Source organism: Rutilus rutilus (assembly GCF_951802725.1).
Source record: "Rutilus rutilus genome assembly, chromosome: 13".
Taxonomy (NCBI): domain Eukaryota; kingdom Metazoa; phylum Chordata; class Actinopteri; order Cypriniformes; family Leuciscidae; genus Rutilus; species Rutilus rutilus.
The window spans coordinates 25113144-25140080 of NC_140218.1; the positions used below are offsets into that span (position 1 = coordinate 25113144).

The 26937-nt window shown below is 37.0% G+C and overlaps 2 protein-coding genes across 2 annotated transcripts in view; both read left to right on the forward strand.

The window, feature by feature from the left end:
- The window catches only part of hck (HCK proto-oncogene, Src family tyrosine kinase), an 11941-nt gene extending 821 nt beyond the window's left edge, over positions 1-11120 (forward strand). The window contains exons 2-13 of the mRNA XM_084427694.1: positions 2852-2976; positions 3866-3905; positions 4122-4218; positions 4295-4390; positions 4782-4885; positions 5024-5173; positions 5327-5479; positions 6843-7025; positions 7126-7202; positions 8135-8288; positions 8386-8517; positions 9864-11120. Of these exons, the coding sequence (XP_084283820.1) occupies positions 2860-2976; positions 3866-3905; positions 4122-4218; positions 4295-4390; positions 4782-4885; positions 5024-5173; positions 5327-5479; positions 6843-7025; positions 7126-7202; positions 8135-8288; positions 8386-8517; positions 9864-10066 (1506 nt within the window). The 5' untranslated portion in view covers positions 2852-2859 and the 3' untranslated portion in view covers positions 10067-11120. The remainder of the gene's footprint in view (positions 1-2851; positions 2977-3865; positions 3906-4121; positions 4219-4294; positions 4391-4781; positions 4886-5023; positions 5174-5326; positions 5480-6842; positions 7026-7125; positions 7203-8134; positions 8289-8385; positions 8518-9863) is intronic.
- A 619-nt stretch (positions 11121-11739) lies between these two features.
- Positions 11740-25771, forward strand: tm9sf4 (transmembrane 9 superfamily protein member 4). The gene is made up of 18 exons (XM_084428913.1): positions 11740-11833; positions 13323-13430; positions 13725-13824; positions 13934-14102; positions 14953-15097; positions 15337-15460; positions 16557-16675; positions 16766-16877; positions 16961-17031; positions 17134-17266; positions 19694-19775; positions 19864-19939; positions 20049-20132; positions 21854-22029; positions 22109-22172; positions 22306-22425; positions 22921-23010; positions 24068-25771. Exons 1-18 carry the CDS (start codon positions 11801-11803, stop codon positions 24215-24217), a joined length of 1956 nt encoding a protein of 651 aa, XP_084285039.1. The 5' UTR covers positions 11740-11800; the 3' UTR covers positions 24218-25771.
- Positions 25772-26937: the final 1166 nt, after the last annotated feature.

Sequence of the window (26937 nt, forward strand, 5' to 3'; positions counted from 1 at the left end):
ACTTATATGCCATCAAATAATCGTTGTTGTTTATTCTTTTTCTAAATTCTTTATTTGTATTCATTTCTAATGTATAACGCAGTAACTTAACTGTCAGATTCGAATAAGGCTACATGTTTTATTTTAAACGCAGTCACATGTGTTTGAGGAACCCCCATGTTTCTTTGAAATAAAACCAGGCTTTATCTTTAGTAGTTATACTGGTAGCCTACTTCCGTAGTTCATATAGTTTTACAGAACATATTAATATCAGAGGACACATTTTAATATTTAGCTTCCTCCTCAGAGGATCAATCTCCTCATGTAAAACGACACTAAAAAACAAATCTCTTTACAGTTACATTTGACATTTCTCTATTTGCTGTTTGCCTGCTGAAGTAAATAAGCTTGCGGTGCGTTCTGACAGTTTGCACATAGGCTACAGTAGCCTATGTTTCTGGGAGAGAAAACAAAAAACAATGAGAAGGAAGGTGGAACTGACATATCTCATAATTTGCATGCGTGTGGTTAAATGAAAAGGCCTGTTAGTTCTGTAGTCTCCTCACGCTCCTCTGGGATAAGTGGAGGTGGTTCGTCTGAGCTCTGGGCCTTTGAGGGACAAAACATTCTTTGGATGGAATGGGCGACACTGTCGAAAGGCAAATCTGAAAATTTCCTCCGGGAATGATCGGTTATCGGATCCTGAGTCGGAAGAAGGAAATGTACTTGTGATTAAGCCAGCAATTAAGCAGGTTAAAAGGGAAACAAACTGAGTAAAGGCCTGAAGAGCTATCACCCCTCTTGTGAAAAAGAAGGACGCTTAAGCATACGTTTAGTTCAGAAATAATATACTTTAAAGTCTGGTTTCACAGACGAGGCTTAGATTAAGCCTTAGTTCAACTAGGACAATTAAGTAGCTTTTATAAACGTGCCTTAGAAACATTACCGGTGTGCATCTTGAGACAAAACAATGGCACTGATATATTTTAAGAAATGTCAGTGCAAGTTGCTTTCAGTTAAAACAGCTCAAACATGCATTTTATGGGGGAATGATCTCCCCATCCTCATCCGAAATGCAGAATCCCTGACAACTTTCAAAAGACAACTGAAAACTCATCTCTTCCGTGAGCACTTAACCTCATTAAAAAATGCCCTTATCTGGCTTATGCTACTCTGAGCAATGCCTGAACTTTGTATTTTGAGCACTTCTTGCGTTGTTTTTGCCTCTTCACAATGACTCGCTTAATTTAGTCCTAATTTGTAAGTCGCTTTGGACAAAAGCGTCTGCTAAATGACTAAATTTTAGTCTGGGACTGTAAGCCATGTCTGTGAAACCAGGGTTAAAAGAAAAGGCCTTATACTAAGGGATAGTTCACCCAAAATGTTTAATTCTGTCATCATTTACTCACTCTCAAGTTGTTCCAAACCTATATGAATTTCTTTCTTCCGCTGAACACAAAAGAAGATATTTGGAAGAATATGGGTAACCAGACAGTAGATGGGCCTCGTTGACTTCCATAGTATGGAAAAACAAAAACTATCACTGTCAACACATCAAAATAAGTATACTTATCCACAAGTACAGTTTTTGTGAAAATATACTTTGAAGTAGGCTACACTAAAAGAGTACATTCAATACAATTAAGTGCCCTTCTTTGTCACAAGGGGCCCTGACCCTTTTAAAGAGTCGGACTAAAAAAGCATTTGAAATTAAAAGTAAACCCAAAGTATCACTTCAAAATTTAAAAGAGAAAGCAGAACATGGGTGAGCAAGCTAAGGGAAACAAGTTCGTAATGCATCACATATTTCTTAAACTAATTGCGTAAACTTTACTAGGCTGTTCATGAATTACAATTCAGTGTTCAACAGAACTCAGCTACAATGACCCTCATATAACATCTTTACTATTTACGTCTGTATCCTGGTTATCTTCAGGACAAACAGACTTTCCATTAATATGAAATACGGTGTTTTGGCTGTGGTTTTGTGTGAGGTCATGTGTGTCCTGACTCCTGACTGAAGGTGCGTGAGTTAATTATCAAACCGTAAAGGACATAAACCAACATCACTATAACAGCACGTTGCTGCTGCTGTTTGACTCAAGATGCAAGTTGGCGATCATAAAGAGGCCGAAGAGCTCAGAAACGTGCGTTTTCCGTTCACCTCTCATTCAAAAGTTGCTTTTTTCTTCCAGCAATCAACCAAGCTGGAAATCTGTTTGTGATGGAGGCAGTTCTGTGCGTTTCGGTTGGTTAATTTCTCATGTCTAAGTTCTGCTACTCAGAAATATGTTGGGGTGTTAAGGCTAGCTGATTTAAATCGGCTTTGAACATTAGGCCTCAACCAACCACAGTTTCCACTGAGTAGCTTCCGCATGTGCATGTGTAAGCGAGTTAATGACAAAACCACAGGCGAGTGAGAACTGCAGCCTACAACGTGGAAGTCGCACGAGAAACTGACTTTTATTTCGACTTTCACTACTTTTATCAGTCATGGCTGCATTTCCCAAAATAATCTTAAGCTTAAATAGATTGTAGCGACCAGTGATGGTCTCTACAATCTACTTACTGTATGATTGCTTATGACGACATTGGAAATTCTAATCTGAAGTATCATCTCACCACTTACCATTTAGGTTAATATTGCTTGTTGGCTATATGTTTAATACATACTGAGCCTTGTATGGCACATTACAGACATTTTCCCATCATAATCTGTACCATACATGCTTTCTGAGCAACAAAAATGGGCGTTGTTTTGGAGGGAACAACCCATGATTTGCATAATTTTTTTCTATTTCGGAATGGCTCTTTTGTTTTTACTTGTACAAGAATAAACCTGCATTAGTGTCCTCTGTGGTGAACTCTTCAGGCCTCAACATGGGCTGTGTGGGGACCAAACCGGACCAGGATCCTATTGGCAAATCAATGGGCAATGATGACAACCGCAACCTGACAACACATTATTCCAAAGACCCCACGACTGGGAACAAGGATGTGAGTAGAAATCTTTTCGGGTAATTCCTGATCATGACTTCTATTGAAAAAGTGCTGAGTTGAGATGAGCTAAACCATCAGTATTAGTTGTTTCAGCATATTTTGTGCCTTCGCGTACTGTACTTCCACTTTCTTAGAGAGGGTGTTGTGAACATATCTCTGAGGTACAGCTGCACAATATCATCTTGACTTTGCATAACATGCCTAACTCTTTTTTTTTATTATTATTGTCACCCACCTTTTTGAGCACAGATCTGAACTTAAATGGTTTTAATTCATGAATGCTTTGGAATACGGACCAACGGTTGGTCTCTTTTTAAAGAAGCTTAAACTTAAACTTCAGCAGATTATTGCAGAAGTGAAAGCAGCTTCAAAAACGAAAGGGTTAAAACGTTTACTGTAAAGCAAATGTAGTGCAATAAACATTTTGTATTTTATGCAAAATATCTATTTTTACAAATAATTTGGACCCTAAAATGTCTAACTAAGTTGTGTTAAGCCCGCTAAAAGCTTTTTAAAATACTGTTTCCATTGTATCGCAATGCAAAATCCGAAACATTTTTTGCAGGATGAATTTGAAGTGTTTAAGCTTATGAATGATATAGAATATTGCGAAAGTATGTGATAAAAAAGGCTGTAGTCTAAATTTAGTGTTCACATGTTTAAATATGCATCATTTATCATGTAGCTCTGCACTTGGATGGTTTCTAGCTGCTTCCACCTGATTTGCATATTAACCATAAAAAGAGTTTGAAATGTTTATTTGTTTGAACAGATAACCCTCTGTTTGGAAAGTTGCCTCAGATGAGTCTGTTTTTACACTCAGAAAAGAGAACTGAAATGTCTAGTTTGGTGTCTAAAATGCTGCACCGTATTTTTCCATCTACAGAACAGATTGCCTCCCAAACCAGCGAATCCTGGAACAGAAAGTAAGTGAAAGCGTCTTTGATTTCTAGAACATTTAATTTAGAAAGTTAGATTAGCATTACATTTTAAAATAACTGCTTAAAAATACACACTCACTGTGGTTAACCTTAGAAGAAGCGTGCTAGGCTCACTGCTCGACATATAAACGTGCGAAGAGCAGAACTGTTGTGAATGTGTGATCGCAGCCCTTTCACGCTGAATATTCCATTTGTCTTTAGCTTCGGAGAACATTGCCATAGCTCTGTATGACTATGAAGCAATGCATGAAGGCGACCTGGGCTTCAAGAAAGGAGACAGACTCAGAATCATTCTGGAGTAAGTAGGCCTCTTATTCTGTCTGATTGTATATCTCGCTTCTTTGATTGACTGAGTCATTGGCTGTTGTGTTTAGGTCAGGTGAGTGGTGGAAAGCAGCGTCTCTCAGCAGTGGTCAAGAGGGCTTCATCCCCAGTAACTATGTTGCCAAGGATACTCTGGAAACTGAAGAGTGAGTAAATATAGTTTGTGTACATTTGTAGTGGTGCCACTGATATCACGGTAAAGGTTGTTGTGAGAATTCATATATATATATGTATAATAAGAATGTTTCTAGCATATTAGAATGATTTCTGAAGGATCATGTGACACTGAAGTAATGATGCTGAAAATTCAGCTTTGTAATTAAAGGAATAAAGTACATTTTAAATTATATTTAAACAGAAAACATTCATTTCATATAGTGACAATATTTCACAGTATGGATCCTTTTAAAAATGTTTATTAGTTTGGCATGGCATTTCAGAAAACAAGGTAACGCAGCTGCGTGGGTGTTAGTAATTTGTAAAAAATTTTTTACTTCTGACCACTGTAATCAATCTCTCTCAATCTCTCCTCCTCAGTTGGTTTTTTAAAGGTGTCAGCAGAAAGGATGCAGAGAGACAGCTGCTGGCCTCTGGAAACAAGAACGGATCCTTTATGATCAGAGACAGTGAGACCACCCAGGGTACGTCCAGAGTGTCAAAGCTGTAATCTTGAAGCATAAGCAGTGTTATTTTCTTATATCTGTAACATTTTTACTTCAGCTGCTGATTCACCAGGTCTTTTATCTGCTCTTAAAAACACATGTACCTCTTCCTCTCAGGAAGCTACTCTCTGTCTGTCAAAGACTGCGATTCTCAATCTGGAGACACCTGCAAGCATTATAAGATCCGCACACTGGATAATGGCGGTTTCTATATCTCCCCACGTATCACCTTCAACACCCTGCAGGATCTGGTTGCCCACTACAAGAGTAAGTTCAAAATGCAAAGATGTGGACTACTGTAACATACATAATATCACATTTCATTGGATTATAGACATCATTTTTTTTATTTTTAGTGTTAGGCGAGAATTTTATTGTTCACTCGATTGGTTTACATTCAACAAACATTTACATCTACAGAGCAGAGCGATGGGTTGTGCCAATCTCTCACCACTCCCTGTCTGAGTCCCAAACCTCAGAAACCTTGGGAGAAAGATGCCTGGGAGATCCCACGGGAGTCCCTGAAACTGGATAAACGTCTGGGAGCAGGCCAGTTTGGAGAAGTCTGGTTGGGTAAGACGCATACAGCTTGCTGTTATATGTTTGTCTTATGTGTCTGTCACGTGCAGCGTGGGTTGTTTAGTAGGGTCCGATAGCTTTTCTATGTTTGACCAGGGTAAAATATAGGAAAGGAATAAAATGGATCTTTAGGACTTGGCAGTAAAATGCCAATAAACTCACATAATACAGTAATACAGTTAATGTGCAGTCATATTTTCCATTGTGCAGTGACATTTCGTGGGCGAAATACAGTAATTTCAATAGGAATCAATGCAACTCATAGTTTTCAGTCAAGTGATCGGCGTGGATCCCTGGAGGGCAAAACATCCACACAACGTTTTAAGCCACACATATTTAGATCACCTCTCAAAAGAAGAAAATGCAAAATGCACGTTTTGGGGACTTGAGATCCATATACAGCAAAAATGCACCTGCTACAGTATTTCAATCACTAAAAACAACGGGACATTCCAAAACGCCTATAAAAAACACTTTAAAGTGCTTTAATGTACTAAAACAGTGACTATAAAAGATCAAACTCGCTACACACCTCAGAATATGAACGCAACGTGCTAAATGGTTGTTTTCTTTATAATGGTTTTCTATGGACAAACGCTTGTTGCGTTTATATTCTGGGTTCATCCGCCCACTGGTCTTTGGAACGCATCATCAACGAGGTGTACACTAAATATCGAGGTGTCCAATATCACGTCTTACATCATTGGTTCTTAATACAAACCTGGAAAAAATGACTGGCGGGTAATGGAGGAAAGCCTAGTTTTGCCCTCCAGGTGGGCGTTCATTTCAGAATGTGACGTGACGTGAAAACTATGAATTGGTGATGTCGTTTGCTGAAAAATTCCCCACACAGATTGCGCATCATGTTCAAGTTGGTATCGTGAATTCCCACGTTGACCAACAGAAAGCTGCTTGGTTTGAAAGTGACTTGCTTCATACATTGCTACACTGCATGTAATGAACTATATTACTTGGTGAAGGAATTGTTTATTATAAAACATTATTATAATTATTATTTAAAATATATTAATATTAGAGTTTAATAAATTACTATGTACATATAAACATTTACAATATTATATTATATATTAATATTTAATATATTAATATTCTAAACAGAAAATACATTGGATAAAAATGTAAGTATTCTATATATGAATCACAAATACAAAGAAAGTAACAGTTTCTTTTTTCATTAATTACAAACCTCAGAAAAAACACCTAAAAGCTGCACATAAAAAAAAAAAACTGGATCTGAAACCCAGCCACAGGGTTCTGCCAGACTTTGAGCAGGTAGTAAACACTAATAAGTGAAAATGAAGAATACTAGTGAAACCTGTCTCTGTTTGCTTCTCAGCAACATACAACAAGCACACAAAAGTGGCAGTGAAGACTATGAAGCCTGGCAGTATGTCTGTGGAAGCTTTCCTCATGGAGGCCAACTTAATGAAATCCCTCCAGCACGACAAACTGGTCCGTCTCAACGCTGTGGTCACCAAAGAAGAGCCCATATACATCATTACAGAGTTCATGGAGAAAGGTGTGTGTGTGTGACTTTAGCCACTTCAATGTGCAATGCATATTGCATAGCCTTATATATCTTTATTATTTATCTGTTTGTGCGTACATGTGTTTTTCAGGCAGTTTACTGGACTTTATTAAAAGCGATGAAGGGAATCGTCTCCAGTTGCCCAAGCTAATTGACTTCTCAGCTCAGGTGAGACGCTTTAAAGGTCTCATTTGTTCAGTTAATGTGCTTTCCTCCCCCATATACTGTAGAATCACATGTTCCCTTATTGTGGAAGACAGGTTTGTCCTACTAGATTTCAATATTCAAATTTGATAACCGACAGACAGTAATATTTGTGTACATGGGTGTGTGTGTGTGTGAGAGAGAGAGAGGGTGGACTGTCATTAACATGACAATCTATATTCCTTTTTCTCTTTGTCACTGTTAATCCAAGATAATATCAGTTTGTTCTCTCTATTGTGCAAGTGATTCTTTAAAACTGTAAAATACTTATTCAGAATCAGGTAATAAGAAAGTTATAATAAAATATTTCTAAGAAATATTGGGGTTGAGGAAGTACGACATAAGAATTGGCATCGATGTTTCATTCAAACAAGTGTAATGGTTGCAAAAAAAGGGTTGGAAAGAGGAAGAGAATTGCAAGCACTTAACAAGACTGATGTGAATCTGCAATGACCGATAAGAGGTCTCACACACACACACACACACACACACACAAATACTGTTTTCCATGTTGTATGGGGACTTTCCATAGACATAATGACTTTTACACTTTACAAACTGCATATTATATTCCCTAAGCCTAAACCTAACCATCACAGAAAACTTTCTGCATTTTAGCATTTTCAAAAATCTTAATTCTGTATGATTCATAAGCTGTTTTCCTCATTGGGACCAAAAATGTCCCCACAAGGTCAAAGATTTCTGGTATTACTATCCTTGTGGTGACATTTGGTCCACACAACATGGGTTTACCAGGACCACACACACGCGAACACACACACACACACTTATTATAGCTTATCGTACCTGTTGCTGTCTAACCTTGCTCTCAGTGACACAGACTCAGTACATACACATTAAAAGTAGCTAAACCTGGTGCTTTTTCCTGACTTTAGACAGCAGAAGGCATGGCTTACATTGAGCAGAGAAACTACATTCACAGAGACCTTCGTGCTGCCAACATCCTGGTCAACAAGAGTTTAGTGTGTAAAATCGCTGATTTTGGACTGGCCCGTATCATAGAGGACAACGAATACACTGCCAGAGAAGGTTAGTCTGATAAGTTGGTAACTTGTGGACAAATGCGTGCATAATATAGGTTATTGCCAGCGGAAGTTGTGTTAATATGTTTGTTTTTTTACCTAAGGTGCAAAGTTCCCTATAAAGTGGACCGCTCCGGAGGCCATAAACTATGGTTCCTTCACCATTAAATCAGATGTGTGGTCCTTTGGCATTCTGCTCACTGAAATCATCAGCTATGGTCGCACACCGTACCCAGGTTAGTGGTCACCTCAATGCACCGTGAATATGCTAAAAGCTTCATTCTCCGGAAATGGTGCCATTCGTGCCTCCTTTTTGTGTCCCTATTATTACTATTTAAGCAGTTAACAGGATCCTGCACTATTATTTGATTGATTTTACACTGGCAAACTCAAGTTAACTCAACTCAAATAATTTGAGGAAACCGAATGCCTTAAATCATTTAGGCCTTAACATTTTTTACATTAAATTAAACTACTCAAAATCGTGACTTAACTTACAAAATCACTAAAACTTAACTTTGTAAAGAAAACATTAATTAGACATCATATCAGCTTACACATATATCTTGCATTTAATTAGCAAATTCTAGTAACTAAATCAGTTTAAATTCTGCTTAATGTAATCAGTCGAGTTCATATAACTGTTTATTGACCTTTATTTGAGTGAAACAAACTCACTTTACAATACCATCTGCACAATTTTTTTAAATATTTTTTTGAAAGAAGTCTCTTATGCTCAACATGGCTGCATTTATTTGATACATACAGTAAAAACAGTAACATTGTACAATATTATTACAATGTAAAATAATAATTTTCTAAAATAATAGTTTTCTATTTGAATATATGTTAAAGTGTAATTTATTCTTGTGATGGTAAAGCTGAATTTTCAGCATGATCCTTCAGAAATCATTCTAATATGCTGATTTGCTGCTCAAGAAACATTTATTATTATTATCAATGTTGAAAACAGTCTTTACTGTCATTCATACTAAATAAAATATTTCTTTCTTTCAAAAATAAAATATTCTGACCACAAACATTTGAACATACGGTAGTGTATTTAATGAATTTCACTTTTCAGTGTATTTTTTAATGGAATATTTGCTAATCCCCATTCATCATCACTACATGTGGAATATATAGAATAAGAAAAGTTCTGTTCAAAGTTTTAGTTATACAGTGACATTTCAAACTAATTCTAAAAGTTTGATTTTACTGTTATCTTGAGGAAGTGACCTATTTATGACCACCTGGTTCAAACAGAAGTACGCTTCCGTCTTTATCATATTTCATTAAATGGATACCCTTATTTTGGCATTGTCAAACTCAATATTCGAAAATAATTTAATTTTCTGCACAAGACCAATAATATGGTGTGGTGCGATAATATTAGTTAGCTATGGTCTTGAAGTGAGAAAGTATAATAACTATTATAAATAGCTATTTTAAAAGCACAATTTAGGGGAGAAAACCCCTGAAATTTTGCACAGTTTCCAAAGAATGACCCAAAACTAACTTTCTGGTAACAGCAGATGCTAGAAACTTAGCGAACTCATTTACCTGTTTACGGTGTGTTCAGGTATGACAAATCCAGAGGTGATCCGTGCTCTGGAGAGAGGATACCGTATGCAGCGTCTGGACTCCTGCCCTCAGGAGCTCTACGACATCATGCTGGAGTGCTGGAAGAACAAGCCAGAGGACAGGCCCACCTTTGAGTACCTGCAGAGTGTACTGGAGGACTTTTACACGGCCACTGAGAGCCAGTATCAGCAGCAGCCTTGAGACAAACACACACACACACACACACTTTGACATGACATCTTGCATAAATCCCTCGTATCAGGAGCTTTCAAAGAAATGTACACGTATATATCAAATCCCTCCCAACCCGTTGACTTTATACATATGTAGTGAAATCAAATGTGAATTGTTATAATGTGTTATTTAAATGACATGTAAATGAATATAATTTCAAAATCTCATTATAGCAGTTATATTCCTATCATGCAGTGCCCTTTGCCTTACTGAGTGTTGCACAACAAAAGTTATATGAATTTATCATTTTAATATAAAACCATTTTTCCTGATTTATTTGTAAAAACCTTATGTCAGATGTATTTTAAAACTATATGTTTATGCGTATTGCCATTGTGAATACACATTAAGAGCATTAAAATAAATTGTAGTTTTGATTGTTTATGAGAAGATTAATTCTAAAACTTCAACCTACATTAGGTTTCAAATAAGTTATTCTGGATTATTAAATGTATAGAAATATATTTGTTCAGCAAAAGGATATTGAATCGATTTTGAATCATTGCTCCAAACATTTTAGAAAAACATCTATGCCTAAGGTAGTTATGAATATCTCTTTAGTTTTGAACTTGTATTAAAGGTCTTTGTGTATTGTGATTTTATGCATTTGTAAATTATGCTTGGTTTTTGAAGATTTTTAGGTTTCTTTGGTACTTTTACAAGCCTGAAGCTATTCTATTTAATGTTTGATATGTGTCTTGCTTTCACTTCTTCGGTTTTGTTGATATTTGTTTGAACTTTTGTGCAATAATAGTAAAGGAAATGTGACATTCGTTTATTTCATTATGATTTCCTGCAAGCGCATTGAGGCACCTCATTTGTGGCTTCATTAACATTCATCTCATTTGTGGAAAAAAATAAATAAATGCTGATTATGCAGATTTTCAATACACTTTTCCCTGATGTAAAGTCTTCTGCGGAGTTCCCTATAAAAAAAAAAAAAAGCACAATAATCCTGTTGCTATTTTTGTATATGTTGTTACAATTAGTACACAAAACAAATAAATGTATTTAATTTTGAGTCTGGCACAGAGGGAAAATCTCATTTACTCTCATAATAGCTCTACAAAATTGTTCAATTATTTTATTGTTGCATTTATTAAAGTTTACAAGACCATGGAAAATTACATTAAGACATAACTATTAATTTAAGAGTTTTCCACACATCAGCACATTACTTATGTTTAATGAGCGTATTTATTAGTATATAGCCTATGTTGCTGACTCACAAAAACCTACATTTTGCAAATATTCTAAGCATAATTATCTCCACACAAGGTCTATTGTAACTGGGGGGGAGAAACTTTCTATGATGCATAATTAATAATTATCAGAATTTGAAATCATATGGCAGGAAATTTGTGTGTCTATGATCCATTCATTGCTATTGCTTGATTATTGTATAAGGCTACTAATGATAATGAATTAAAGACCATTAAAGAAAAGAAAAAGTGACCCAGACAGCAGCATAGTGTCTGCCCAGATCCGGGCCACATCTGGTACGCAGTGTAGTAAGGACATAAAATCTGCATATGGGAAATTAGGAATTACATTATAAATGCCTCGTAATAGGAATTGCATTTTAAAAGCCTGAAACCTTTGAAAATGTTGCCTCCCTCTTGTGTCAATATCCTTGTAAGCTTTGAGAGTGAAATGACAGCAGCAAGATGACGCATTGACATCCTTCCTGTGACGTCCGCAATGACACGTGTATTCAAGATGGCGGCGGCGATGGTGAGTACCTATGCTAAAGTCTCTTCTGTTGCTCTAATTCACAAAAAGGTCAATTCCACACGGATAGAGATGAATTGCTTTAAACCACGTTGTTTCATGTTGCTTCTTGTGAGTGTGCCTTATGATATGATTTGCAATTTTCGCGCAGTGGATGCCGATTGAAAAGCAGCCGGCTAGCCTAAACACTTAGCAGGCAGCTAATTATCGAGTGTTTGCGAAGAGTGAGAGTTAATGTCCTCATCTAAGTTAATCTAACACCTAAGCCATATGAAGCAGACAGCTCTCTTTACTCGAACATACGCGACTGTGTTTCATGGTAAACAGCATCACATGATGGAGTCTGTCAGGCAGGCTAATGCGTTTGCGCTGCTTTAGCATTCACTGCCTCTCGCAATCAAAGCAAATGTGATGATGATGATGATGATGATAAAGTGATTAATTCACAGTTGTTATCTAAATTATCTCCAGAATGTATTAATGTTTTGATCTTGCCGGATGACACTGTTTGTGATTTGTGTTCTTTGACACTTGTGGACAGTTAAAAAGAGTTTCGGCTTAACAAGAAGATTTTGGATACTATTAATGTAATATTGTAAGAAATATTGGGTCGTCATCGTAAAATAACCCCGACATTGTGATCAGGACGTAAAAAATGATGGCATATTATACATGTATATTACACGACAACTTACAAATTAAGTAAATAAATGGGCACGTTATTGATTTTGAGTGTAAATTGTATTTTGTGATAATAAAATGTGTGAGTGTGATTTTGCTTAAAGTCGTAATGTGAACGATTCTTTTTGACCTGGTAATGAGTGTCATAACTAGACTTTCCAGTGAAAACGGCGGACTACTCTCGGTGATGAATGCAGGACTTCTCCAATCATTTAGTCTGCTTAAACCCCGCCCCTTTCTTACGACCACATCTCAAAATCTTATCAACAACTAATGCATAGATTCTTTAGTAGTTACAACACAAAATTTCTTCTTTTTTGAAAATGTTTCACTGAGAAGCACGTAACAATACGGAAGAAAACATCTGTTTTTACTTCTGTTTCACTGCAGTTTTTATGCATTTAATATGGCAAACTCCACTACGCGTCCGCTCCACATAGCTCACATTATCTGTTGAAACAATGCTGGGCCAATTAAATCTGAGGACTTGAACTGTGTAATAGATAATAACAACAACCTCAAATTGCTTATTTGGATAAAGGTGGAGCTGTTTATTCAGTTGTATTAATATTGTTTAGAGGTTGTTTCAGATTCACCTTGTTTAACTGTTGAGGTGGTTTACGGATCATTCATTATCTGATTGAACAACAGAGCTCAACAATATGGATTTTCTTTTTCAGCACTGCACTGACCGACCCTAGTAACGGTTCCATGTGGATGTATATTTCTATGTAAACAAGTTGACTGTCAGTGTGCTGTTTTTGCACTGCAACAAGGTTACAGACTTTGTGTGTCTTTTTTGTGTTTGTAGGAGATGTGGACACTGTTACTGGTGTCCACGCTGCCTTTAGTAACACCCTTTTATGTACCTGGGGTTGCACCCATGAATTTCCACCAGAACAGCCCTGTTGAAATAAAGGTGAGGCCTAATTTTTTTTTTCTATTTGAGTTGCAAAAAAAGGGGGTTACTTTTTTACTCAGTCATAATTACTCCTGTTCATTGCTGTTATTCTTTTTTTGACCCTAGACATTGCCATTTACTATTGTATTGACCACCTGTTTTCCTCAGACATGTCTGCCCAGCTCTTATCAATCTAGATCCATGCATCTGTGTTTGACACAATCATTATCCTTCATTCCACAGATTCCTTCTCCGAAGGTTTCTAGATTTGTGCTTTGGTGTTTCTAACATATACCTATTTTTAATTACCAGGCTGTGAAATTGACAAGCTCCAGAACCCAGCTGCCCTATGAGTACTATTCACTTCCTTTCTGTAAGCCTGGTGACATCGTCTACAAGGCAGAGAACCTTGGTAAGTTGACCATGTCTGACGTTTTTAAGTATAGCTAGGTGACAGAAAACTAACGCTTGCAGTTAGAAAGTTGAACTTGACTTATTAACGTGACATGATATGTGACCAGGTGAGGTGTTGCGAGGGGACCGTATCGTAAACACGCTCTACACGGTTCTCATGAACCTGGACAAGAAATGTGAGGTGTTGTGTAAAAAGCCAGATGATCCCATCAAACTCACCGTGGAGGAGAGCAAGCTGCTAGCCGAGCGCATCCAAGAAGAGTACTATATCCACCTGTGAGTCCTTCCTCTACTGACGCCATTCTGCATTTATGAAAGCACAACGTTCTTTCTTAGTCTCTTGCAATGCATCAGTTTACACAATTTTTTTCTGCTCGTGTTTCATACAAAGTGCTGATTTCTGTGGTTTCCTGAAAAGCTTGTTTTTTTTTTTCTTCAAATGCACAGTGCAAAAGTCTCTGTGCAAATAAATGTATTTTAGACCAGTGTGATTTGCATGAACAATGTAATTTACAAAAAAAATTATATACACTACCATTCAAAAGTAAATGTTTATTTGGCATTAAATTAATTGAAAATTACAGTAAATACTTTTACATGGTTACAAATATTTCTATATCAAATGCTGTTTTTTAAACTTCCTATTCATTAAAGAATCCTGAAAAAAAAAATGTATCAAGGTTTCCAAAGAAATATTAATCAGAACAACTTTTTTCAACATTGATAATAATAAGAAATGTTTCTTGAGCAGCAGTTTAACATAATATATTACCATATTTTAATGATTTCTGAAGGATCATGTGACACTGAAGACTGGAGTAATGATGCTGAAAATTCAGCTTTACATCACAGGAATAAATGACATTTTACAATAGGTTAAAATAGAAAATGGCTATTTTAAATTGTAATCATATTTCTCAATATTACTGTATTTTTGATCAAATAAATGCAGCCTTGGTGAGCATAAGATACTACTTTCAAAAACATTAAAAAAGCTTATAGACTATAAACTTTTGAATATAAAAAATGTTTTATGCTGTATGTTCTAATGTATGCATATTTCACCTATCCTGTAAAGTTAAAGCTGTCAGTAGTAGTTTGATTAATAGGTCATGCATATGAACAGCATTGCAGATAACCTCCCTGTGGCCACACGGCTGGAGCTTTATCCCAACAAAGAGGATGGAACGGAAGAAGACCAGAAGAAGGACACGTTGAAGGATATTCAGTTCGAGCATGGCTACAGGCTCGGCTTTTCTGAAAATAACAAGGTAAACCTGAAGAGCATCTTTTCCCATTAGCTCAATTTTATGCCAGTTTAAATATGTAGACAGTAAGCAATTAGTTTTGTTACCTCAACCACTCATCATCTTTTATTTATTGACATTGATTTTAATAACAGAAAATTGTGTCTGTCAACTTAATATAGATACAAATGGCTGTTGGTTTCTTAAAAAAGAAGTTATTTTTCATGATTGGTTGACACATGCTGTTTGGTTCCCTTCTGTAGTTCTATTTGCACAACCATCTATCATTCATCCTGTACTACCACAAAGAAAAGGTGGAGGAGGATGCCGAACACAATTACAGAGTTGTACGTTTCGAGGTGATGCCAAAGAGCGTCAAATTAGAAGGTAAGTCACTAGTAATTCAGTGAAATTTAAAATTGCACAAATCAAGAAATCTGGATAGATGGGTCCAACAACAGAAAAAAGCTTTTCGGTGTCGGTCTTTGTTAACATAAACTAACAATGATCAATACACTTCTACAGCATTTATTGATCTTAGTTAATGTTAATTTCAACATTTACTAATACATTATTAAATTCAAATGTTGTATTTGTTAACAGTTAATGCACTGTGAACTAACATGAACAAACAATGAACAGTTGTATTTTTATTAACTAATGTTAACAAAGATGAATAATTACTGTAACAAATATATAGCTCGTTGTATGTATACAAATGAGACCTTGTTGTAAAGTGCTACCAGCTTTTCTTTAGAATAACTTTTAGATTTAATTTTAATTATATTTCAATTATGATTACACAGTTCTTCCTTGAAGTTGTCACTACAGTATATAAATACACACGTTTGTTTACTACTTTCTGTTTCTATTTTACACTACCATTTGAAAGGTTTGTGGTCAGAACTTTTATTCAGCTAGTACACAAATAAATTGATGAAGTGAAAGTAAAGTAATTTGTAATGTTATATAAGATTTCTATTTCAAATAAGCGCTGTTCTTTTGAATGTTTTAAATCCTGAAAAAAAGTATCTAGGTTTTCTGATTAATATTAGGCAGCTCAATTGTTTGCAACATTGATGATGATAATAATAAGAAATGTTTCTTGAGCAGCAAATCAGCATATTAGAATGATTTCTGAAGGATCATGTGACACTGGAGTAATGATTCAGAGGAATCGCAGGAATAAATGACATTTTAGAATATATTAAAATAGAAAAGAGGTATTATACTGTAATAATATTTCTCAATGTTACTGTTTTTCCTGTATTTTTTAACAAATAAGTGCAGCATTGGTGAGCAGAAGAAACTTTTGAAGTTTTTAGATATTTATATTTATTTAAATTAATTTAATTTAAAATAATATTTATTCATTTAATGTATTATTTATAGTATGTTGAAAATATTGTACTGTATACATGTAAAACACTATCACCATTATTGTTTACTACCATTAAATGAATTCTTCTCTCACATGTTCTAGATATAAAAGCAGATGAGCGAGGTACATGCACATTACCTGAAACGGTTGCCCCCGTCCCTCAGGAGATCGACCCATCCAAAGAGAACAGCATTCTCTTCACTTACTCTGTGCGCTGGGAGGTGAGACGCGTCGCCGCCTCCATCAAGACATCTCCCTGTGCTGTACATGTTTTTGTTTGGTTTCACAAGTAGCTGCTCTCTTCATTGTAGGAGAGTGAAGTGAAATGGGCGTCTCGCTGGGACACGTACCTCACCATGAGTGACGTGCAGATCCACTGGTTCTCCATCGTCAACTCTGTAGTCGTGGTGTTCTTTCTGTCAGGTGTGACTGATTTTCATCTTCAAACTGTTTATTTCGAAGCACTTTTCGATTGCAATGTCATCTAAGTAAGTGTTTGCCTGCAGGCATCCTGAGTATGATCATCATCAGGACGCTGAGGAAGGACATTGCCAACTACAACAGAGAAGATGATATTGTAAGATGCTACTTTCTGATTGGTTGCTTGCACTCTGATATTCATCTCTTATATCATTTTATCTCAGTGCTTTCTCTTTCTCTCTTTTTTTGTTGTTAATAGGAGGACACAATGGAGGAATCTGGTTGGAAGAACGTCCATGGTGATGTGTTCCGCCCACCTCAGTATCCCATGATACTTAGCTCCCTGTTGGGATCTGGCATCCAGCTCTTCTGCATGATTCTCATTGTTATCTGTGAGTATTATGCTTTTTTGTTTTGTTTTAGCTAATTGCTAATGACTAGGCCATATGGAATCTGCATCCACTCCTTTGTTGTTAAACGCACTGCTAGTCAACTTGGAAATACCAGTCATTTACTTTTTTCTTACACATTTAATGTTTTGCTTTATATTTTTACAAACGCTACGTTTAAATTGCTGTCATGTTAATGTTACATTTTAAAATGAATTGGGGTTAGACTTAATTAGGGTAAGATTATTTGAATAGCCGGTTGCAAAATTTCAGTTTTAATGTTAATAAAATGAGTCATTGCTCACATCCCTACTTTCAAGCACTTTTGTGTTTGTTTGAGCACTCTCTGAGCGTCAAGGGCTTCTGTTTACTGCGTGTTTTTACAAGCGGTCACACTAGCCTATCAGAGGTGCTAGTCAGGAAGTTAGTCAGAAGGTTTGGTTTTGTTCGGTGTGTGCCGCACACTCGCAAATCCTTTCATTATAACCAACAAAGAGTAAATACGATGTAAATTGTAGTTTTTTAGATTTTTCAAAGAATTCAATTAACTTGCCCTTTGGATTATAAAGGGAGGCTCTTGTTTTCTGTTTAATACCCATTCATAATCTGAATTAGGGGTGTCCCCGACTAATAGTCGAATCATGTGTATGGCTTTAACATTTCAAAGCTGCGATGTACAGAAAATCACACAAAGATATAGAAGAAAATGTATAAAAACATTTTGGATCAATAAAACTAAGAAATAACAAATAACTCCAGAAAGGCCACACTGCAGACAGGATTTGCATTTCACATGCAAATCAAATTAAATCGGCTAAATTACCTGTGCGAGCAGGCTCTAAGTACAGCACAACATCGATGCGCTGAAAAAATAAACAATTAATTTACAAAATTAAATTAGAACAGAATATACCTTTCTAATAAATAAAAATACAAAACGAAATAAATCAGAATCAAGTCACAAGATGAGCAAATGTGTGCAAAATGCCTAAAGTGCAGGGGAACATATATTCAAAACACAAGCCACAAGTAGTTAGATTAGATAACCCTGACAGATCAATAAATAAAACAAAAATAAAGAAATTATTAAAATAACGATAGTAGCCAGAATTTTCAACTTTGTCTTTTTAACTGCAGAAACAACAATAAATGCTAAACTGGAGTGGCAGTCTTTTTAGCTAAAAATGTTCACAGCCTCCAAAAATCAAATTAGAACCGGCTGAAAAGTTTTGAACTCACTTGTACCCTATACCTGATCGAGAGAACAAATCCAGTCTTTCACTCTGTGTCCGTTGGAGTCTTTTGTGCGCGCGGATAAAATACATTCTAAAATACTTAACGTGAAAAACGTTTAACGACTTAATCTCCTAAAATAGTTAAATTAAAATATCAAATTATGTAAAGAAAACGCTTTACTATGGGAGGAACGCATTGCGTTCATATTCTAGGTTAATTTGCTTATCTGCACATAGTATGGTTTCTTAAAGTATGAAGCATAAATTAAATTAAACCACGTTAAAGTGCCTTTTAAGCGCTTTAAAAGCTTTTTTTACGTTAAGCATTTTAGAATGTCCTGTGGAAAACCAACTTGTTAACGTTGGCCGGCAGAAGTGCGATCATGGTTTTCCTGATGCTAAATCCAGCCTTGGAGAATATCCTTTCTGATGGTGTACATCCACACTTTAGATTGTCTTATCCCAGACATTGTTAAAGATTTAAATCCTTGGCGCCAAGACGCTCCTCTGTCGGTCACGGATTGAAAGTGAAACTTAAATCTGTCACGGGGTGTTTTGATTTATTCACGCACGTTAAAAAATATTTATTAATAGCTTCTTTCTTTGCACATTTTTATATACAGCATTATCATAATAGGCTGAATATTAACCTATTGACAGAAAATCAGACATTGAGCGCCCTCATATAGCCAAAGTGGCATGATCCTCGTTTCATAACACCTCTGCGAAGATTCGACCGTGAGATCGGTAGTCGAATCAGGCTCCTCCAATCGAATCTTCGACTATTCGGGGGGTCACCCCTAATCTGAATACAAGTTAAGTTTTTCATGCTGCTAAGTACACTGCAAAGTTTCTGGATTGACAACCATATTTAACTGCATGATTGAATCGGAAACTGATGATTGACCGCGAAAACCAACGGACAGAACAAACAAATTTTTAAACTACTTCCATCACTTTTAGTATGGAAATATGTTCAGAGAACCACATTTTACTGCTGTTGGTACCGACTACTGAAATTTTGGTACCGTCACAATCCTGGAACGTCCAACTCCAGAAGACTGCAGGTTTCCACAGAATTCGAATCCCTTTGATAAAGTGCTATCATGTATCCCTTTCTTGTTGAATGTTCATTCCTTAAACGTTTGTTACGTGACTTCTAAGTACAATGAAACTGTGCATGTGTGTGTTGTAGTTGTGGCTATGCTGGGGATGTTGTCTCCATCCAGCCGAGGAGCTCTCATGACAACAGCCTGCTTCCTCTTCATGTTCATGGGGTAAATGCACAATAAAAACTACTTGTCAGATTTAGCAATTTCATACGCGGCTCTATTCGAACTGTCTGCGTAATGTCTTGTCCTGCAGTTTGTTCGGAGGATACTTCGCAGGAAGACTCTACCGCACTCTTAAAGGCCACAGATGGAAGAAAGGGGCTTTCTGCGTGAGTACAAACTCTTGAAACATTTGTTGCATCAAAATAATTGAGCTTGGAGATTACACCTGCTGGAAGAATAAGAAATAAAAGACATTGTGTATGTGTGTCCTTCTAGACGGCAACTCTGTACCCAGCCGCCGTCTTTAGCATCTGTTTTGTTTTGAACTGTTTCATCTGGGGAGAGCACTCTTCTGGCGCTGTAAGTATCTTCATTCTAATATGTGGAATTGCTGCGCAAGAAACATTTCTTATCAATGCTGAAAACGGTTGTGCTGCTCAATATTTTTTTTTCCCTCAGGATCCTTCAATAGCCGCGTTTCCACTGTCGGGCCAGGGCCGGGCCAGGGCTTTAAACGGGCCGTGCCGGGCTAATAGCCTCGGGCCAATAGCACCGGGCATGCGTTTCCACTGTCGGGCCAGAAGCTCCACAGCGCTTCACTAAAACACGCCCGTAACACGCCTCTCTGGAACAACGTCACACTAACCCATCATTTCACCAACAAATGGAAGTTTTATCAGAAAACTATTCAGAAATCACTGGAAACAGCGTTGAAAACAAACACGATAAAAGCGGCCGTTTGCTAGCTTTTTTTGTTTGTTTAGCAGCTTGAATATTTAAAACCCAAGCATCGATGTTTTACCACAGGTTTACAATAAAAAGTGATACATTGATCATAATGAATTAATTTATGTAAAAATTGCACATTAGTCACTCAGAAATAAATTACGGTTAGGTCTATTTCACAAAAGAAAGAGGACACACTTACTTTTTCAGTCGCGTCTGTTTCTTTATCTGGTAACTTAGTTACAGGACATATTTACATCACATTTAGAAAAAATGATAATTTCTACAAATAAATGCCATACGATCTGAGGAGCTTTAGCACTCTCTCGACTCCCATACAGATATTTTCAGTCAGAGAAACAGAGGAAGCTCCCGAAAAAAAAAGTTACTTTATTTTTTGATAGTCCGGTTTAAAGAGACGAGACGTAGGCTATGACAGATAAAATAAAAACATGACTGTGATAGCCTTTAATATTGGTCTGATTTCTTCAAGCGTTCGCTATGTTTTTTTTTTTTTACTATGCGTATCTTCAAGCGTTTACTATGTTTACTATGGTAACGGCTAGCGCGCATAGTCTTTTGCATCACAAACAGAAGGCATTCAAACATGAACGCGATTTAAATTATTTTATTTTTAAGTCTTAAATGCTGACAGAATCATCCGGCGCTGCCGTCTCCCAACGGTAAACTCCTCCTCTGTTGGTAACCACTCCTCTAGCCCGAGCTGGCCCGCTTTGGCCCAAGGTATTCGACGGGCCAGAAATCCTGGCCGTTGGCCCCGAGTAAGCCCCGATCAAGCCCCGGAAGTGACAGTGGAAACGCGACTGGCCCTGGCACGCACTAGCACGGCCCGGCCCTGGCCCGACAGTGGAAACGCGGCTAATGAGTAGAATTGTTCAAAAGAACAGCATTTATTTAGACTAGAAATCTTTTGTGACAATGTAAAGTCTTAACTGTCACTTTCAATCAATTTAATGCATCTTTGCTGAATAAAAGTATTAATTTCTTGACCCCCAAACTATTAAACTGTAGTATACGTTAGATTGATGATGCTATTGATGATGGATTCACTCAGTAAAGGAATCATTAGACTGATTTAAAGGGATAGTTCTCCCAAAAATGAAAATCACTTACTCACCATTAAGTTGTTCCAAACCTGTACGAGTGTCTTTCTTCTGTTGAACACAAAAGAAGATATTTTAAAGATTGCTGGTAACCAGACATTTGACGGTATCCATTGACTTCCATTGTATTTTTTTCTACTGTGGAAGTCGATGGCTGCCCTCAGCCATTTCCTCTTATTCAGCTTGAATGTTCTTGTAAACTGACTGCCATTTTGTTTTCTCATATTTCAGGTGCCTTTCACTACAATGCTGGCTCTCTTGTGTATGTGGTTTGGTATTTCTATGCCTCTGGTTTACCTGGGCTACTATTTCGGTTTCCGGAAACAACCGTATGACAATCCAGTTCGTACCAATCAGATCCCCCGTCAGGTCCCAGAGCAGCGCTGGTACATGAACAAGTTTGTCGGGTAAGTGGCGCTCTGTTAGTCTGTGAATAGTTGATTAGCAGCGCATGCTTAATGGGATTGTATTGCTCTCTCCCTTTAGCATCCTGATGGCGGGAATCCTCCCGTTCGGCGCCATGTTTATAGAGCTTTTCTTCATCTTTAGTGTAAGTTGAATCAAACCTACACCGTTTAAAAGTGCATACATCCAGTATAACATATTAAATGTACTTCTGTATTGATGTTTTTCAGCGAGTCTATGAATATCAGCTCATTGTGGTGTGTTATACTCTCTTATAGGCTATCTGGGAAAACCAGTTTTATTACCTGTTTGGCTTCCTGTTCCTTGTCTTCATAATTCTTGTTGTTTCCTGCTCTCAAATCAGCATCGTGATGGTGTACTTCCAGCTTTGTGCTGAGGTAGGTGTATGATCGTAAAACAAAAGGGAACTGAGCCGTTTAGTACTTCTAGCAGTAAATATTTGCCTATTGTTATGTGTAGTTATACATTAAACAAAACACCACAGGTGTATAGTTCAGATGTGATTCTTACATTACCACAAATCCACACTAAGAACTTCTCTAGTTTACATTTTGGCCACCTTGTGTGTCAAAGTGCTGCTCTGTGCCATTTATTTGCTGTTCCTGTTGTACCGGTTGAGGTCTATTATCTTTGACACACTGTCCACACAAATACACTCACCCCTACAGAAGATAAATAGGCAAATATTAAGAGTTATGATAACAAAAGCAAAGGTCACTTCATTTGAATGGCCACCATGCATGCTAAATCATCTCTAAACAAAAATGGCAATGGTATCCACACTTAATCCAGTAGAATTTGAACAGAGCTCACTGACTGTCAGTAGACATTGAATAAATACCTGTCAATCATTGTGGCTCCTCCCCCTGCAGGACTATCGATGGTGGTGGAGGACGTTTCTCGTGTCCGGAGGTTCTGCCTTTTACGTCCTAGTCTATGCTGTTTTCTATTTTGTCAATAAGGTAACTATCTTTACATCAGTGGTTTACAGGAGACCTCTTTTATTAACTGTAGTGTCTTTCCTATCTAGCACCTTAAGAATTTTTAACGGCAGAGGGAATCTACAACATTATTTTAAGCTTAAAGTGGTATTAACTGTAGAATAGATTAAATCCCACTGTACACAGTATTTAGACTGAGTCTGCTCTGTTTTCTTATCACACAATCGTACACACACACACATGAACATTGGGGATTTTATGGAAGTTGTGTCTATGAATAATGTAATTGAGTAATACATTAATTTATTGGGGGCTTATTTACATTTTATGTTATCTGAACAGGACAAAATTCTGTATTTTGTATTTAGCTTTTTTGCTCAACCAGTAGTGTTGAGGGGCGGGGCTACCTTTTTATCCAACCAATGGAAGATGGACAGATTGTTTGGGGCGACCGGAAACAATCTGAAACTGTCTGCTGTAGTAATGGAGCACAAATGCAATCTGAGAACGATTTATATTAAAATTGTTTGGAGTGCAAAAGCTAAAAACGAGAGATGGATACAGTGGCTGCCTCTGAATCGCTTACTTCCCTACTATATATTAGGTGAAAAAAAGTATGTGACAAAAGTAGTATGTCCGATAAGATTTCTTCACAGTAATCTTACTATTCCGGCGGGATTCTGAAGCCTGCATATGATGGACACTTTACTATCCCATGAGGCCACGGGAGAGGATTTGTGAATGGCGATGAAGCGGCGCAACTGACGCTTGTCTGTCACATGATGATAACAGCATGGCGAATGTTGTACATCCGGATTACATTCATACTACACACACTCATACCATATAGAACTTTTTTTTTTAGCGGTTGTGAAGTGATTACTTACTGAAAATAAGTACCCACTCAAGAGAGTATGTGATTTCGGACGCAGCCAGTGTCAATTAAAATAGTTTGACGTTTTCTAGTTAAATTGAGTCGAAGATTGAGATCTGTCTGTTTTAGTTTCCAATTGCACACTTATCTCATTGGTTTGTTGTACTCAGCATTTACATGGTTGTCTCTTTCTTCCTCCCTCAGCTGGACATTGTGGAGTTCATTCCCTCTCTGCTGTATTTTGGCTACACAACCCTGATGGTTTTGTCTTTCTGGCTGCTAACGGGAACGATTGGTTTCTACGCCGCATACGTGTTCATACGGAAAATTTACGCCGCAGTCAAAATCGACTGAAATATTTCTTTCAGTTTATTTTTTCCCGTGTTTTTTTTTTTTTCTTTTCTGTTTTGTGAAGCAAGCACTGACGTGTGTGATTTGCTGGCGTGAGGCGCAGCAGTGCCCCCCTATGGATTGGAGGAATGAACAGCGATGTGTTTTGTACACCGTTTTCAAAACCTTTCTGTCCTGCTCTCTGCCTCAGCAAAGATGTAGAGAAACAACATGAACAGTTCCATTTTTAATGTCTGTATATCCTTTTGCACACACAACATGGGCCAAAGTGTGTCGATTGACTTTCTCTTTATGTTTGGGTGGGGATGTTGGATTTTTGTGCTGGGTCTTATCCTTTTGAAGACATTGAGGGTTAATTGCATATTATATCATTTTACAAATTAACTTTGTGTCCTTTTAATATAACGTTTAATTTCAACTTGTTCCCATGTCTTTGATTCAGAACTGAGTTCTTGAATGCTTGTTGTCTTGAGGTGTGTGTGTGTGTGTGTGTGTGTGTGTGTGTGTGTGTGTGTGTGTGTGTGTGTGTGTGTGTGTGTGTGTGTGTGTGTGTGTGTGTGTGTGTGTGTGTGTGTTTGTGTGAATGTGTGGTCACTTTGTGGTCATTGTGTTGGCATGGATTGGAATTATGGGATGTAAAGACATGATGATGCAAGGACATTAAAAAAAAGAAGTAGATTTCCTTGTTTCCTTGTGCTTGCTGGTCATTAGACCTAAAATACTCTTATAACGATGCAGTATCATTTTATTTCTGTTCATTTGTTCCTTGCCATTGAAAAAAAGATCTGCTTTTATGGTCACATTAATTAGATATTTCATTTGAACAGGTCCATTTCAAAATCTACAATTTATAAGCATATTCCCACTTCACAACATAAGTCATTTTTTGACATGGCATTTTTCTTTTAAACCTCTTTTTCTCATGCCTTGATGGTGGTATTTCACCTATGGACTATTGCTGTAGCCACAAACGGATGTATCTTGGTGGATTTACCCCAAAATGCAAGGGTATCAACACAAATGTGTGCAATGCCCAGCAGGTAGCAGTATATTTGCTTGCATCCATGGTGCTTTTTTTATTTATTTATTTTTAAATGGTTATATAATTTTTAGGTCCCCCAAATTCTGACCTAAAGTGAAGTAGCTGCAAGATTCTGTTGTTTAAAATACCATAGCATAATAGACCGGTCTTTATTTCCTTGGCTTCATTTGTCGTCTTCAACCATCATCATCATCATCATCATCATACGCTTTGGTCAGTTTTTGGTTTGGCGGATTCTGAATTCACAGGTGACTTTATGAATAAATGCAAGGACTACAGAATATATTTTCTACAGAAGTACTTTATTCTTCCTGTTGCGTGGGGTCGATGGGTCTGTGTACGTTAATGGTGTAAATACGGTGCTTTATATTGTTGCATTTTAGGTTTTTTTTTGTGTGGAGCTGTTTGTCCCCATTATGTCTTTGTTTTAGGCAGAAGCATGTTAATTTTTCTTTCCCTTTCTCTAAGAATGTCCATTTATAATGTATAAAACAATAAAAGTGCCAATATGTTGACATTTGAAATATCTTCCAGGTTTTGTTCGCCAATGACCGTTTTCTCCAATTCGGCCGTTCTGAGTGTTTTTCTCAGAAGAATAGGAAGTCCGAGTCCTTAGCAGTTCTTGGAATGCAAGACAAGACTGTAAAACCTCAAATTCCTCCAGATTTAAGTCATTTTCACATGAGAAATTATGTATTGTTGGTGGGAATTTTGGGCCTAAAACAACTCTTTGAGATGTAAAAGTATAGGTTTGAGATATGCTTTATAATTAAGCCTGGCTATAGCTCAGTTTTTTATTACTTGGAATTGAGCCGTTCTTGTCTTTTCATTTGTGCGCTGTGGTGTGGTTTCCTGCTCTGGCTGGATGGTATGCGAATGGCAGTTTTCAGCCATAACCAGCCCGTTTCTTCTCGCACCCTCACCCACCGCTGCAGACAGGAAATCAAACGCTTAAAAAAGGACACCAGAAATATGAAACCGTGGGTTTGTCTTTTAATCATTTTAACATAACACATTAAAAGTCAAATGGTACAATGTACTGTACAATAAGTAAATAGGTTTGTTGTAATGTCATCTCTTTGGATCAACCAATATACAAATCTGTCAACTTTACAATGCAGCAACTGACCACAGGTGAGCTGTGTAACAAAAAAAGCGCACTGTTTATCTCTGTTATGCATTTATTTTGTACAATTCGTCCTGTCAATCATCATCTCCATGTTATATAAAATAGTGTAAGGATGAATATTCCATTTTTTTAGTTTTCACCTTTTTTTTTTTTTCTTCCAGAAGTCATGGTAATAAGCAAGTACTAAAAATAAAACGACTATATTGCTAAACGAGTTACATAAAAAGCTTGGAATGCAAGACTTACATTAAGCTAAAATATATCAAACTACAAGTGGATTTTGTCCTCTGCGGACGTACCCATTTTCTCACTAAAAGCCGGAAGAGCATTGTATTGAATCATTTTTCTTTTCTTAAAAGTCCGATTTGTTTTGCCCTAGCTTGGTTACCTCATAATTTCCCTTAATATTTTTGTTATAGGAACCGACTAGTATTTGGGGAATAAAGGACAAGTGCATTGCTACAAAAGAGGAAAATCTGACTAATTCTGTTGCAGAATATTGCTGGTATTTTGAAGAAAGAAAAAAACCTACAATCGGATGCTGAGCTCCAC